Source organism: Nerophis ophidion, linkage group LG02, assembly GCF_033978795.1.
Source record: "Nerophis ophidion isolate RoL-2023_Sa linkage group LG02, RoL_Noph_v1.0, whole genome shotgun sequence".
In the NCBI taxonomy this organism is placed as follows: Eukaryota; Metazoa; Chordata; class Actinopteri; order Syngnathiformes; family Syngnathidae; genus Nerophis; species Nerophis ophidion.
The window spans coordinates 52,887,633-52,900,984 of NC_084612.1; the positions used below are offsets into that span (position 1 = coordinate 52,887,633).

The 13,352-nt window shown below is 40.5% G+C and overlaps 1 protein-coding gene across 1 annotated transcript; it reads right to left on the bottom strand.

The window, feature by feature from the left end:
• Positions 1–10,910: 10,910 nt before the first annotated feature.
• Positions 10,911–11,692, bottom strand: si:ch211-220m17.5 (guanylin family protein). The gene is made up of 3 exons (XM_061886375.1): positions 11,516–11,692; positions 11,283–11,457; positions 10,911–11,183 (listed from the first exon to the last, which is right to left on the bottom strand). The coding sequence occupies exons 1-3, from the start codon at positions 11,675–11,677 to the stop codon at positions 11,125–11,127; spliced, it is 396 nt and encodes a 131-aa protein (XP_061742359.1). The 5' UTR covers positions 11,678–11,692; the 3' UTR covers positions 10,911–11,124.
• Between the last annotated feature and the right edge of the window lie 1,660 nt (positions 11,693–13,352).

Sequence of the window (13,352 nt, forward strand, 5' to 3'; positions counted from 1 at the left end):
GCTGTTTTTATATGTTTGTTTGACATTTGAAACTGATGTTTGTATGTGTTTGTTTGACATTTCAAACTGATCTTTTAATGTGTTTTCGTTTGACATTTAAAACTGATGTTTTATGTGTTTAAATGTTTGACATTGAAACTGATGTTTGTAAGTGTTCATGTTTGAGATTCAAAACTGATCTATGTATGTGTTTATGTTTGACTTTTAAAACTGATGTTTGTATGTGTTTATGTTAGACATTTAAAGCTGATGTTTTTAATGTGTTTATATTTGACATTTAAAACTGATGTTTTATGAGTTCATGTTCAACATGTAAAACTGATGTTTTTATGTGTTTATGTTGTTGGCCCTAATGTGTGAATGTGACTGTGAATGTTGTCTGTCTATCTGTGTTGGCCCTGTGATGAGGGAGTGACTTGTCCAGGGTGTGCACTTCCTTCCGTCCGAATGCAGCTGAGAGGATCCAACACACCCCACGACCCCCCCAAAAAAAACAAGCGGTAGAAAATGGATGGATGTTTGACATTTAAAACTGGTCTTTTAATGTGTTTTCATTCGACATTTAAAACAGATGCTTTATGTGTTTGTTTCACATTGAAACTGATGTTTTTAAGTGTTTGTTTGACTTTTAAAACAGATGTTTTTATGTGTTTGTTTGACTTTTAAGACTGATGTTTTTATGTGTTTGTTTGACATTAAAACTGATGATTTATATGTTTATGATTGACATTTACGTGAAACTGATGTTTTATTTGTTTGTTTGACATTTAAAACTGATGTTTTATGTTTTTATGTTCTACATTAAAACTGATGTTTGTATGTGTTTATGTTTGACATTTAAAACTGATGGTTGTATGTGTTTATGTTTGACATTTAAAACTGCTTTTTTATGTGTTTATGTATGAAATTAAAACTGATGTTTTATGTGTTTATGTTTGACATTTAAAACTGATGTTTTTTGTTTGTTTGACATTTAAAACTGATGTTATTATGTGTTTATGTTTGACATTTTAAACTGATGCTTTTATGTGTTAAGATGTTTTACATTAAAGCAAATGTTTGTATGTGTTCATGTTCAACATTTAAAACTGATGTTTTATGTGTTTAAATGTTTGACATTAAAATTGATGTTTGTATGTGTTTATGTTTGATGTTCAAAACTGCTGTTTTTATGTGGCTGTTTGACATTTAAAACTGATGTTTGTATGTGTTTACGTTTGAAATTTAATACTGCTGTTTTTACGTGTTTGTTTGGCATTTTAAAAGGATGTTTTATATGTTTGTTTGACATTTAAAACTGATGTTTTTATGTGTTGGTTGGACATTTAAAACTGCTGTTTTTATGTGTGACATTTAAAACTCATGTTTGTATGTGTTTGTTTGACATTTAAAAATGATATTTTAATGTGTTTTCATTTGACATTTAAAACTGCTGTTTTTATGTGTTTGTTTGACATTTAAAACTGCTGTTTTTATGTGTTTATGTTTGGCATTTAAAACTGATGTTTTATTTGTTTGACATTTAAAACTGATCTTTTAATGTGTTTTCATTTGACATTTAAAACTGATGTTTTTATGTGAGACATTTAAAACTGATGTTTGTATGTGTTTGTTTGACATTTAAAACTGATCTTTCAATGTGTTTTCGTTTGACATTTAAAACTGCTGTTTTTATGTGTTTGTTTGACACCCAAAACTGCTGTTTTTATGTGTTCATGTTTGACATTTAAACCAGATGTTTTTATGTTTTTGTGTTCGGCATTTAAAACTGATGTTTTATTTGTTTGTTAAACATTGAAAACTGATCTTCTAATGTGTTTTCGTTTGATATTTAAAACAGACGTTTTATGTGTTTAAATGTTTGACATTGAAACTGATGTTTGTAAGTGTTTATGTTAGACATTCAGAACTTATGTTTGCATGTGTTTGTTTGACTTTTAAAACTGTTTGTATGTGTTTATGCTTTACATTTAAAACTGATGTTTTATGTGATTATGACATTTAAAACAGATGTTTGTAAGTGTTTATGTTTGACTTTTAAAACTGATGTTTTACATTTTTATGTTTGACATTAAAACTGATGTTTGTATGTGTTTATGTTTGACATTTATAACTGATGTTTGTAGGTGTTTGTTTGACTGATGTTTTTATGTGAGACATTTAAAACTTAAGTTTGTATGTGTTTATATTTGACTTTAAAAAGTGATGTTTTTATGTTTGTTTAACATTTAAAACTGATGTTTTTATGTGTGGCATTTAAAACTGATGTTTGTATGTGTTTATGTTTGACTTTTAAAGCCTGATGTTTTGTTTGTTTGTTTGACATATAAAACTGATGTTATTATGTGTTTGTAATTGGCATTTACTACTGATGTTTTTATGTCTTTCCTCCATCACTGACACTGCTCTTGTCATGAAGGCAGTTCTCCTGCTTTTTTCCCCTCTTGTTTTCCTACTCCCCTCCCCTCTTGTGTCTGTAAGTCTCCTACCCTGTTGTTAGTTCCAGGTGTGTTGCCAGTCATCCAAGCCCACCTGTTGCTAATCAACCACTAGACTTAAACCCTGGATCTCCACTCAGCCGGTGCCAGTTCGTCCGTTTCCTGTGGTAGAATCCAGCCCGAGCTCACTTACTCTGACCTTTGCCCTGAACCTTTTGTAATTCCTGTTTTTTGTATTTCCTCAGGTGGAAGACAGACTTTTGACTCGGTTTTACTGGAGTAGATCTTTCATTACTACTGATGTATTTTCTCCAGTGGTTTTTGGTTATTAATTATAGATTTTTTACTGATCTGCATTTGGATTCTTTTTTTTTTTGGGTCACAACAAAACGAACTGGCCATGATGAATCCAGCAGATCTTCCCCTTGATGAGGACACACTTGCGGCAATCCGGGAAGCCGTTTCACATCAAGACATCCTGCTTGGCCTCCATGAACAAACACTACACCATCTTGTCCAAAGAAATCAGGACCTTGTATCACAGATGAGTCAACTAACGAACCAAATGTCTGTCTTGATGAAACGACTTTCATCCACAGCCTCTGCCCAGTCACTTTTGACCCTTGACTCACCTCATGCCTCTGCCACCACTTCTGAAGTTTCCGTGCCAAACCCTGAGCCTTTTCATGGGGACCTGAGCAGCTGTTGAGGCTTTCTTCTGCAGTGTTCCAACGTTTTTCTACTCAGACTAACTACCTTCTCTACAGGTAAGTCAAAGATTTTGTTTATTGTTGGGTTACTGCGTGGCAGGGTGTTAACATGGGCAGAGGCAGAAGATTCCCAGAATCCACTGGCACCCAGAAGATTCAATGACTTTGTTGAGCATTTCCAACAAGTTTTTGACCACCCAAATTATGCTTGCTGTGCAGCAAAGCAGCAGGGAAGTCGTAGTGCTGCCGATTATTCTGTAGAGTTTCAAACATTGGCAGCTGACTCAGGATGGAATGACAACGCACTTATGGAGATTTTTGTTAAGGTTCTTAATTAATCGCTAAAGGATGAATTGGCTTGCAGAGACGAAGAAGCAAGTTTCAGTTCACTCATTTCATTGGTGATTCGTTTAGATAACCGAATATGTGAGCGCCGCCAAGAGAAGACCGGTCAGTCTAAATTCCCTCAAACTATTCACAGACCAGCAATTAAAGCCGCAGAAATTCCCCATCCTACCCATCCTGAGGATACTGATGAACCTATGCAGCTGGGCAGAGCAAAGCTGTCTCCTGAAGAACGGCAGAAGCGCATGAGGCTAGGTCAGTGCCTATATTGTGGGGGATTGTGTCATTTAATTACCACCTGTCCAGTCAGGCCAAAAAGACCAGACTCTCCAAGACTCCTGGGAGCATTGGTGGGTTGTTCTTCAAATAGCGTTTAGCCCCAGATTGTTACTTCCAGCTACCTTTTAGTTTGGGTCAATTTTCCCTACCTCTGTCTGCGTTTATTGGTACTGGTGCTGGAGATAACTTTTTAGATTTTGAGTTAGCTAAACAGTCTTACATCCCCATACAGGCACTTAAAGCTCCCATTAAAGCTAATTCTTTAAATGGGAAACTTTTGGCTGATGATACTCACTGCACTGTCCCGCTAACACTTTGCTTCTCTGGAAACCACCACGAAGAGATTCAGTTTAAGAGAATCTCTTCTCCTCACACACCACTCGTGCTGGGACATCCTTGGTTGAGTTTGCACAACCCCACCATCAACTGGTTACATAGTAGAATTACAGGCTGGAGCGAAAAGTGTCACATTAGGTGCCGGATTTTTTTGTGGAAAAGAAAGACAAGTCCATACGTACCTGTATTTATTATTGTGGCCTGAATAACATTACCATCAAAAATAAATATCCACTACCTTTGCTCATGGCAGCCTTCGATCCATTACAAGGATCTGTCATTTTCACAAAGTTAGATCTGCGTAATGCTTACCACCTCGTACGTATTAGAGAAGGTAATGAGTGGAAGACAGCCTTTAACACCCCCATAGCACACTTTGAATATTTGGTCATGCCTTTTGGTGTTACTAACGCCCCAGCCGTTTTTCAAGCACTTGTTAATGATGTTCTGAGGGACTTTCTGAACTGTTTTGTTTTCGTTTATCTTGACTATATTCCAATTTTTTTCCCAGTCCCCATCTGAACATGTCGATCATGTCTGTCTAGTTTTGCAAAGGCTTTTGGAAAACAAATTGTATGTAAAAGCGGAGAAATTTGATTTTCATTGTGACTCTGTTTTTTTGGGGGGTTTATTATTGAGGCTGGACAAGTGAGACCCGACCCCCCAAAAAATAGCCAACAAGTCGTCGGAAGCTCCAACGATTCATGGGTTTTGCTAATTTTCATAGGCGCTTTATACGTAACTTCAGCCCAATTGCCCAACTCCTTTGCCAATTAACCTCGTCATATACTCTCTTTTCTTGGACTGAGGAGGCTGAGACTAAAGGACTTGTTCACTACTGCACCAGTTTTAATTCAACTGGACCAAACTCGTCAGTTCATTGTGGAGGTGGATGCCTCGGACTATGGAGTTGTGGCAGTCGTATCGCAACGGTCAAGCTCTGTTGACAAGCTCCCCCCTGTGCTTTCTATTCTTGTCGTTTATTGCAGACCGAAAGGAATTACGACGTAGGGAATCGGGAGCTTTTTGGCCATCAAATTGGCACTAGAAGAGTGGAGACACGGGCTTGAAGGAGCTGAAAAGCAATTTATTGTCTGGACTGTTAAAAGTATTTCTTACATTCAAACTGCCAAAAGACTCAATTCACGCCAAGCCATGTGGGCATTGTCTTTCAGCAGATGTCAAAAGACTCAATTCACACCAAGCCAGGTGGGCATTGTCTTTCAGCAGATTCAATTTTACCCTAACTTATCGTCCAGGCTCCAGGAACATCAAGCCAGATGCCCTCTCTTGCCAGTTAACCTGTTCTGACACCCCCTCAGATCCAGTGACCATTCTCCCTTCCACTTGCTTTGTTGCAGCCGTTAGTTGGGAGATTGAAGCAAATATTAAGGAGTCTGATCCAGGTAATGCACCCGATAACTTGCTCTATGTGCCCAGTTCTGTCCATCCTCAAGTGTTGCAATGGGTCCATACTAATCGATTTTCCTGCCACCCTGGAATAACTTGCACTTTCAACTTGCTCAAACGACGATTCTGGTGGCCTTCAATAAATGCTGACACATGGAAGTATGTCCTTGCCTGCTCCGTCTGTGCCCGAAGCAAGTCTTCACACCGTCCACCCTCTGGACTTCTACAGCCGCTCCCCTTACTTTCTCGACCATGGTCTCATATCTCTATGGACTTTGTGACAGGACTGCCACCGTCCGAAGGTAATACAGCAATACTTACAATTATTGACTGTTTTCCAAATCTCCTTATTAATCAAGACTTTCGCCTTCATGGAATGCCAATGGACATTGTTTTGGACCGTGGACCATAATTCACCTCAAGTATGGCAGCTCTTCTGTAAGTCAATTGGAGCGACAGTCAGCCTTTCTTCTGGTTTTCACCCCCAAACTAATGGCCAAGTGGAGCGGGCAAATCAGGAGATGGAAGCCGCACTAAGATGCGTGGCAGCAGACAACCCGACTCAGTGGAGTGCCAGTTCTTCCTGGGTCGAGTATGCTTATAACTCTTAATTGAGTTCTGCTACTAGTTTAACCCACTTTGAAGCCTCTCTTGGCTATCAACCAGAACTATTCCCTTAGCAGGAATAGGAGTTGGCCTTGGCATCTGTCCAACATCATCGGCGTAGGTGCCAAAGGTATGGAAGGACACACAAGCTGCTCTCCTTCATACAGCCGAACACAACAAGGTGGTGGCTGATCGTTGCAGAATTCCTGCTCCAGCCTATCAACCAGGACAAATGGCATGGTTATCTTCTCGGAACATCCCCCTAAGAACTGAGGCTCGTAAACTGTCTCCACGTTTCATTGGTCCTTTTCCTGTCGACGTAATTGTCAACCCTACAGCTGTTTGTCTAAGGCTGCCTTCTTCTAGGAGGATACATCCTGTCTTTTCACGTTTCCCAGCTCAAACCGATGACTGTCAGCCCTTTTGCCTCAAGTCACATGGGGAAGTCAACCTTATTCAACATGCAAACGGATAAAACACTTTGAGTGAAAAATAACTAACAGATTACAGTCCCAAAATGCTGATGGTCTTGGAGTTACTTTTCTGGAATATTACCAGATTCAACCTTGAAAAAAATGACATCTCAATAGAAAAGAAAAACGCTGACATTTTACGTCAAAAAATACAAATATTACGAGAACATTTCATGCAAAAACACTAAATATTTTATGGCCGAGATGTGTTACAACACATGCAAACGCCGCAACAACTTTCTGCCACAACAAAACCACTTTCTGCCACAACATGATTGCAAAATCCACTGTAAAATGCAAACATTACAACACAGCATACTGTAAAATCACAACACAACAACTTTACACCACAGCACAATAACAAAAAGCCACAACAACTTTCTGCCACAACACCATTCCAAAAGCCACTAAAATGCAAGTACTACAACACAATAACATAAAGCTACAACACAGTACGTTTACACCACGAAACAACAACAGAAAGACACACCACAACAACTTTCTGCCACAACTCCATTACAAAAGCTACTACAAATGCAATCGCTACAACACAACATACTGTAAAGTCCCAAGTTGTTGTGTTGTTTGGAAAAATTGTTGCTTTATGTTTTTGTTTTGTCGATGAAAGTTGTTGTGTTGTGGCTTTATGTTGTTGTTTTGTCGGGTTAAGGCAGACCTGGGTATTCTGCGGCCCGTGGGCCACATCCGGCCATTTGTGCGTCCCTGTTCGGGCTGCGTGAGGCCAATCATAAATTACAAAATACATTTTAAAAAGTATCTGTCGAGTGTGCAATACAATGGTGCTGCTTTTGTTTTGAAAAGCATTATTTGTATTACTTCCGTGTGGATGTATGCTCATGCGCGATTGTGAGTGATTGTGAACAGCGGCAATCACAAATTACAAAATAAATTTAAAATACCATCTATGACGTGTGTGCAATACAACTGTGCTTCTTTTATGTTGAAAAGTGTTATTTATGGGCGTATGTCCGTGTGTAACCTGTGAGTGAAGGTGCACAGCGATAAGTGATCCCCGGTTACCACCGAGAGTCAGCTCATGCTAAAAAAAGAAAAGTTGATGACAAATGCCGTGTTTGCAACAAGATATGGACTGCCAAGAATTTCTTTACAGAGATGAAAGGTAAAGTCGTGTGCTTAATTTGTGGTACACAGATTGCTGTGTTTAAATAATATAATTTGAATCGCCGCAACACGACGAAGCAGGAGGAAAAATACCAGAATCTGTCTGATGAAGCGAGCGCAAGGGAGGCTGATGCGTTGATGGTGCAACTGCAAACCCAACAAGGGCTTTTTGCCAAATTTCACACCCCCAGATATGCAGCCGTCAGGATAAGTTTCGTCATTTCTTTCAAAATCTTCAGAAAAAGTAAGGCGTTTTCTGACGGAGAGTTTATTAAGGAGTGCTTATTGGACTCTGCCCGGAGAAGTTGGGCGCATTTGAGAATGTGTCACTCTCCCGACTCACTGTAACAAGGCGGGTTGAGACCATCGCTGGAAACTTGGAGCTTCAGCTGAAAAACGGAACGGCCGACTTTGACTGTTTTTTGCTGGCTTTGGATGAAAGCTGCGATGTACGTGACACCGCCCAGCTGCTAATCTTCTTACGTGGGATAACAGCAGACTTTCAAATAATGGAGGAGCTGGCAGCCATGCAGTCAATTAAAAGGGACAACCACAGGTAATGACTTGTTCACAGAGGTAAATGCGTGTTTGGACATGTTAGGACTGAAATGGGACAAGCTGGCAGGTGTGACAACAGATGGTTGTCCAAATCTGATGGGGAAAAATGTTTAACTTTAAAGAGGATGCAGGATAAATTGACAAAAATTTACTTTTTTGCATTGTACAAACCCCGTTTCTATATAAGTTGGGAAATTGTGTTGGATGTCAATATAAACAGAATGCAATGATTTGCAAACCATTTTCAACCCATATTCAATTGAATGCACCAGAAAGACTACATAGTTGATGTTCAAACTGATAAACATTTTTTGGTGCAAATATTCAATAACTTTAAAATTTGATGCCACCAACAAGTGACAAAGAAGTTGGGAAAGGTGGCAATAAATACCGATGAAGTTGAGGAATGCTCATCAAACACTTATTTGGAACATCCCACAGGTGTGCAGGCTAATTGGGAACAGATGGGTGCCATGATTGGGTATAAAAACAGCTTCCCAAAAAATGCTCAGTCTTTCACAAGAAAGGATGGGGCGAGGTACACCCCTTTGTCCACAACTGAATGAGCAAATATTCAAACAGTTTAGTAACAACGTTTCTCAAAGTGCAATTGCAAGACATTTAGGGATTTCAACATCTACGGTCCATAATATCATCAAAAGGTTCAGAGAATCTGGAGAAATCACTCCACGTAAGCGGCATGGCTAGAAACCAACATTGAATGACCGTGACCTTCGGTCCTTCAGACGGCACTGTATCAAAAACCGATGTCAATCTCTAAAGGATATCACCACAGTCCGCAGTCCAGACATGTCTCCCATCGAAAATGTGTGGCGCATTATGAAGCGCAAAATACGACAGCGGAGACACCGGACTGTTGAACAACTGAAGCTCTACATAAAACAAGAATGGGAAAGAATTCCACTTTCAAAGCTTCAACAATTAGTTTCTTCAGTTCCCAAACGTTTATTGAGTGTTGTTTAAAGAAAATGTGATGTAACAGTGGTGAACATGCCCTTTCCCAACTACGGTGGCACATGTTGCAGCCATGAAATTCTAAGTTAATTATTATTTGCAAAAAAAAAAAAAAGTTTAATGAGTTTGAACATCAAATATCTTGTCTTTGTAGTGCATTCAATTGAATATGGGTTGAAAAGGATACAAAAAAAAATTATATTCAGTTTATATTTACATCTAACACCATTTCCCAACTCATATGGAAACAGGGTTTGTAATATACATCAAGAAGTCTTGTGTAAGACAGTGTTAAAAATAAAACTATCAAAAGCAATCTGCTTTTGTATAAAGTTAAGTTAGGTTAAATTAAATTATTATTATTATTATTTATTTAACGGTATGTCAAAAATAATTTGAGCAACATTTAATTGAAATATTGTCGGTGTGGCCCTCCAGCAGTGCTCGGGTTGCTCATGCGGCCCCCGGTAAAAATTAATTGCCCACCCACGGGTTAAGGTATGTTGTGTTGTGGCTTTATGTTGTTGTGTTGTCGAGTAAAGTTGTTGTGCTGTGATTGTCAGGTAAAGTCGCTGTGTTGTGGCTTTATGTAGTTGTGTTGTTGGGTACATTTTTTGTTTTGTGTTATTAAGTAAAGTTACGTCGTGTTGTGAAGGTAAACAATTGTTGCAGAATATATCATGTTATATAGTTTGTTTACTCATAAAAGTCATGTTTCGGGCTAATGTTGTACTGTACTAGGTTCTAAAATACTGTGGAAATGTGTTGTTGAACTGTACCAGGTTCTAAAGTACCGTGAAAATGTGTTGCTGTACTGTACCAGGTACTAAAGTATTGTGAACATGTGTTGTTGTACTGTACTAAAGTACTGTGAAAATGTGTTGTTGTACTATACCAGGTTCTAAAGTACTGTAAAAATGTGTTGTTGTACTGTACCATGTACTAACGTACTAAAAACATGTGTTGTTATACTGTACAGGTTCTAAAGTACTGTGAACATGTGTTGTTGTACTGTACCAAGTACTAAAGTACTGTGAACATGTATTGTTGTGCTGTACCAAGTACTGAAGTACTGTGAAAATGTGTTGTTGTACTGTACTAAAGTACTGTGAAAATGTGTTTTTGTACTATACCAGGTTCTAAAGTACTGTGGAAATGTGTTGTTGTACTGCACTAAAGTACTGTAAACGTGTTGTTGTTCTGTACCAGGCTCTAAAGTACTGTGAACATGTGTTGTTGTACTTTACCAAGTACTAAAATACTGTGAACATGTGTTGTTGTACTTTACCAAGTACTAAAGTACTGTGAACATGTGCTGTTGTACTGTAAAAATGTGATGTTGTACTGTAACAAGTACTAAAGTAGTGTGAACATGTGTTGTTGTACTGTACTAAAGTACTGTGAAAATGTGTTGTTGTACTGTACCAAGTGCTAAAGTACTGTACCAATGTGTTGTTGTACTGTACCATGTGCTAAAGTAATGTGAACATGTAGACAAAAGATAAAACTACTCTGGTGTTGGTTGAGGTGTGAAGTGGACTCCCACAACATTCCTCTCGGCGTGACTTGGACTAACAAGAAGTGGACTCACACAACAACGTGACTTGGACTAACAAGAAGTTGCACACACAACAACGTGACTTGCAATGCACACTTTTTTATTCCAAACAATAAAAACAGGATGAAGACATTTTAAATAGAAATGTAACAAAAGAAAACATAAAAGCGACAGGAAAAAGGGCTCAAACGCCTGAAAGTAACAAACTTTCTCCTTCCGCTCGCATTTTGACAAGAAAATTGCAAACTGAAGAGAAGGAAAAAGAAGCTAGGAGCTCTTAATAGCGTGTTAGCTCAGCAGCCGGTGCAGGCGGCGAAGGCGCATATCTCGCAGACGTCCAGAGGCACCACGGCTGCAACAAAGACGCATATATGAAGAAAAAAAAAGCACTGTGGGCTTTTATTGTGGTGACACAACGATAGGAGACGGGAGGAGAGTGGCGAAGTCTCACCTAGTCTGGCGAGAGAGGCCGACGCCCCCTTCTGTTTGCACAGTGGCAGGAGCTCCTGGGGCAGCATGGGGTCCTCACACATGGACGAGGAGCTGGACCTGAGGCGAGGGTTGCTGCTCCCCGACATCTCCTGTAGCCTTTTGACGGCCTCCAGCGAGAAGGACAAGCCGTTCTCCTGCAAGGAGTGGAGGCATTAAGGCACCTGCAGACGAACAGACAGCACAGAGTCTTACCTGGACCTGCAAGGCCTCACAGCTCCAGCCCAGAACCAGGACCAGGACCAGGAGAGCGGCGCTGGCGAGTGTGGTCTTCATGGTTACTATGGCGCTGTTCTGCTTGGTGGTGCAGGCACAGACCTCCCTTTTGAGGTCTTGCCTCGTCCCCCCGCCCCCCATTTGTCATGTGACAAATGAGCAAAGTTTTCTCATGGGTTAATGAGTAGTTTTACACGCCCGTAAAAAGAGGATTCATAAATCCTGCTCAGACCTTTTATGGACGCTTACTACCTGCACGTCGTCTGGGGGGTGGGGGTGAGGGGTGTGGGGGGGGGGAAACAACTGTCCTTGGTAAATATCGACACATGTATTGCATGTCAAAACTTTTATTGCATCACATAGGACATCACAGGATCAAAATACTAACCAACACTATCAAGGAGTCCCAGCAGGCACAAAAAATGGATACAACGTTGATTATACGGACACCTCCTTTAAAAGTGACTTCGAAACAACCTCGCAAAATAGTTGTATTTGTAAATTGAGACAATGTTGATTTCTAATGTTGGATCCACCTTGTTGGTTGGGACATGACCACATTTCAATGTCAAATCAACGTCACAACCTGACATTGAATAAACATTGACAAAAGGCATGTCGTTTCAACGTTGTGTTTGTAGTGTCCAATATTGGTTGGGAAATGGCCATAATCTAATGGTCAAATCAACATCAGAACTAAATATGGATTTAACGTTGTCAAAAAGCATGTTGTTTCAACGTTGTATTGGTGTTGTAGAATATTGGTTGGGAAATTACCAAATTTCAATGTCAAATCAACGTCGCAACCTGACATTGCGTAAAACATCGTCAAAAATAATGTGTCAACGTAAGTTTTGTGTTGTAGAATATTGGTTGGGAAATGACCAAAATTCAAGGTTCACATCAATGTCAGAACCTGACATTGAATAAACGTTGTCAAAAAGCATGCCCTTTCAACGATAGTTTTGAGTTGCCCAACTTCAGGACTGAAATCAAAAAGTTGTCAACGTGATTTCAATGTCTTGCACCTGCTGTGTACAATAATACTTCCACATTCAAGCGCCAAATTGATGGACAAAAAAAAAAATACAGTGAAGTAATGTTAAAGAAAATGCAGTCTTAACGAGAAAAAATGTTATAGTACAGTAAATCAATCTCCATCCATCCATCCATCTCCTTCTGCTTATCCGAGGTCTGGTCCCGGGGGCAGCAGCCTAAGCAGGGAAGGCCAGACTTCCCTCTCCCCAGCCACTTCATCCAGCTCCTCCCGGAGAATCCCGAGGCGTTCCCAGGCCATCCGGGAGACATAGTCTTCCCCAAGGCCACCTACCGGTCGGACGGACGTGCCCGTAACACCTCCCTAGGGAGACGTTTGGGTGGCATCCTGACCGAATGGCCGAACCACCTCATCTGGCTCCTCCAAATGTGGCAGCTCCTTGCCGCCAAGTGCCGCCAGTAGCAGCTCCACGCCGCCAAGCGTCGCCAGTAGCAGCTCCCCACCGCCAAGCTTCGCCGCCTGCAGCTTCCACGCCTGCCACAAAGACGACGCGCGCAGCTTCCACGCCTGCAACGAGGGGCGACGTACCCACCTCCTCGTCGACCACGGATGTGGCCATTCCCGGGTCGCCCGCCTCGTCAGGTGCAGCGGCGTTCTACACGTCGCCGCCACCTGACTCTCCTTCGCTGGTTGCGGGGACACTAGGTCAGGCGACCCACCGCCAAGTCCCCGTCCCGCCCTCCCATGACTCTTGATCTTGTTTTTTTGGTTTTGGACATCTGGGATCTGTTCTTAGAATAGAATAGAACAGAATAGAAT

Coding starts and splice junctions, on each gene's coding strand:
- si:ch211-220m17.5 (XM_061886375.1), bottom strand. CDS start 11,677: ATGGGGGGCGGGGGGACGAGGCAAGACCTCAAAAGGGAGGTCTGTGCC. Junction 11,458..11,515: donor GTGAGGCCTTGCAGGTCCAG/GTAAGACTCTGT, acceptor CACTCCTTGCAG/GAGAACGGCTTGTCCTTCTC. Junction 11,184..11,282: donor GGCCTCTCTCGCCAGACTAG/GTGAGACTTCGC, acceptor TCTTTGTTGCAG/CCGTGGTGCCTCTGGACGTC.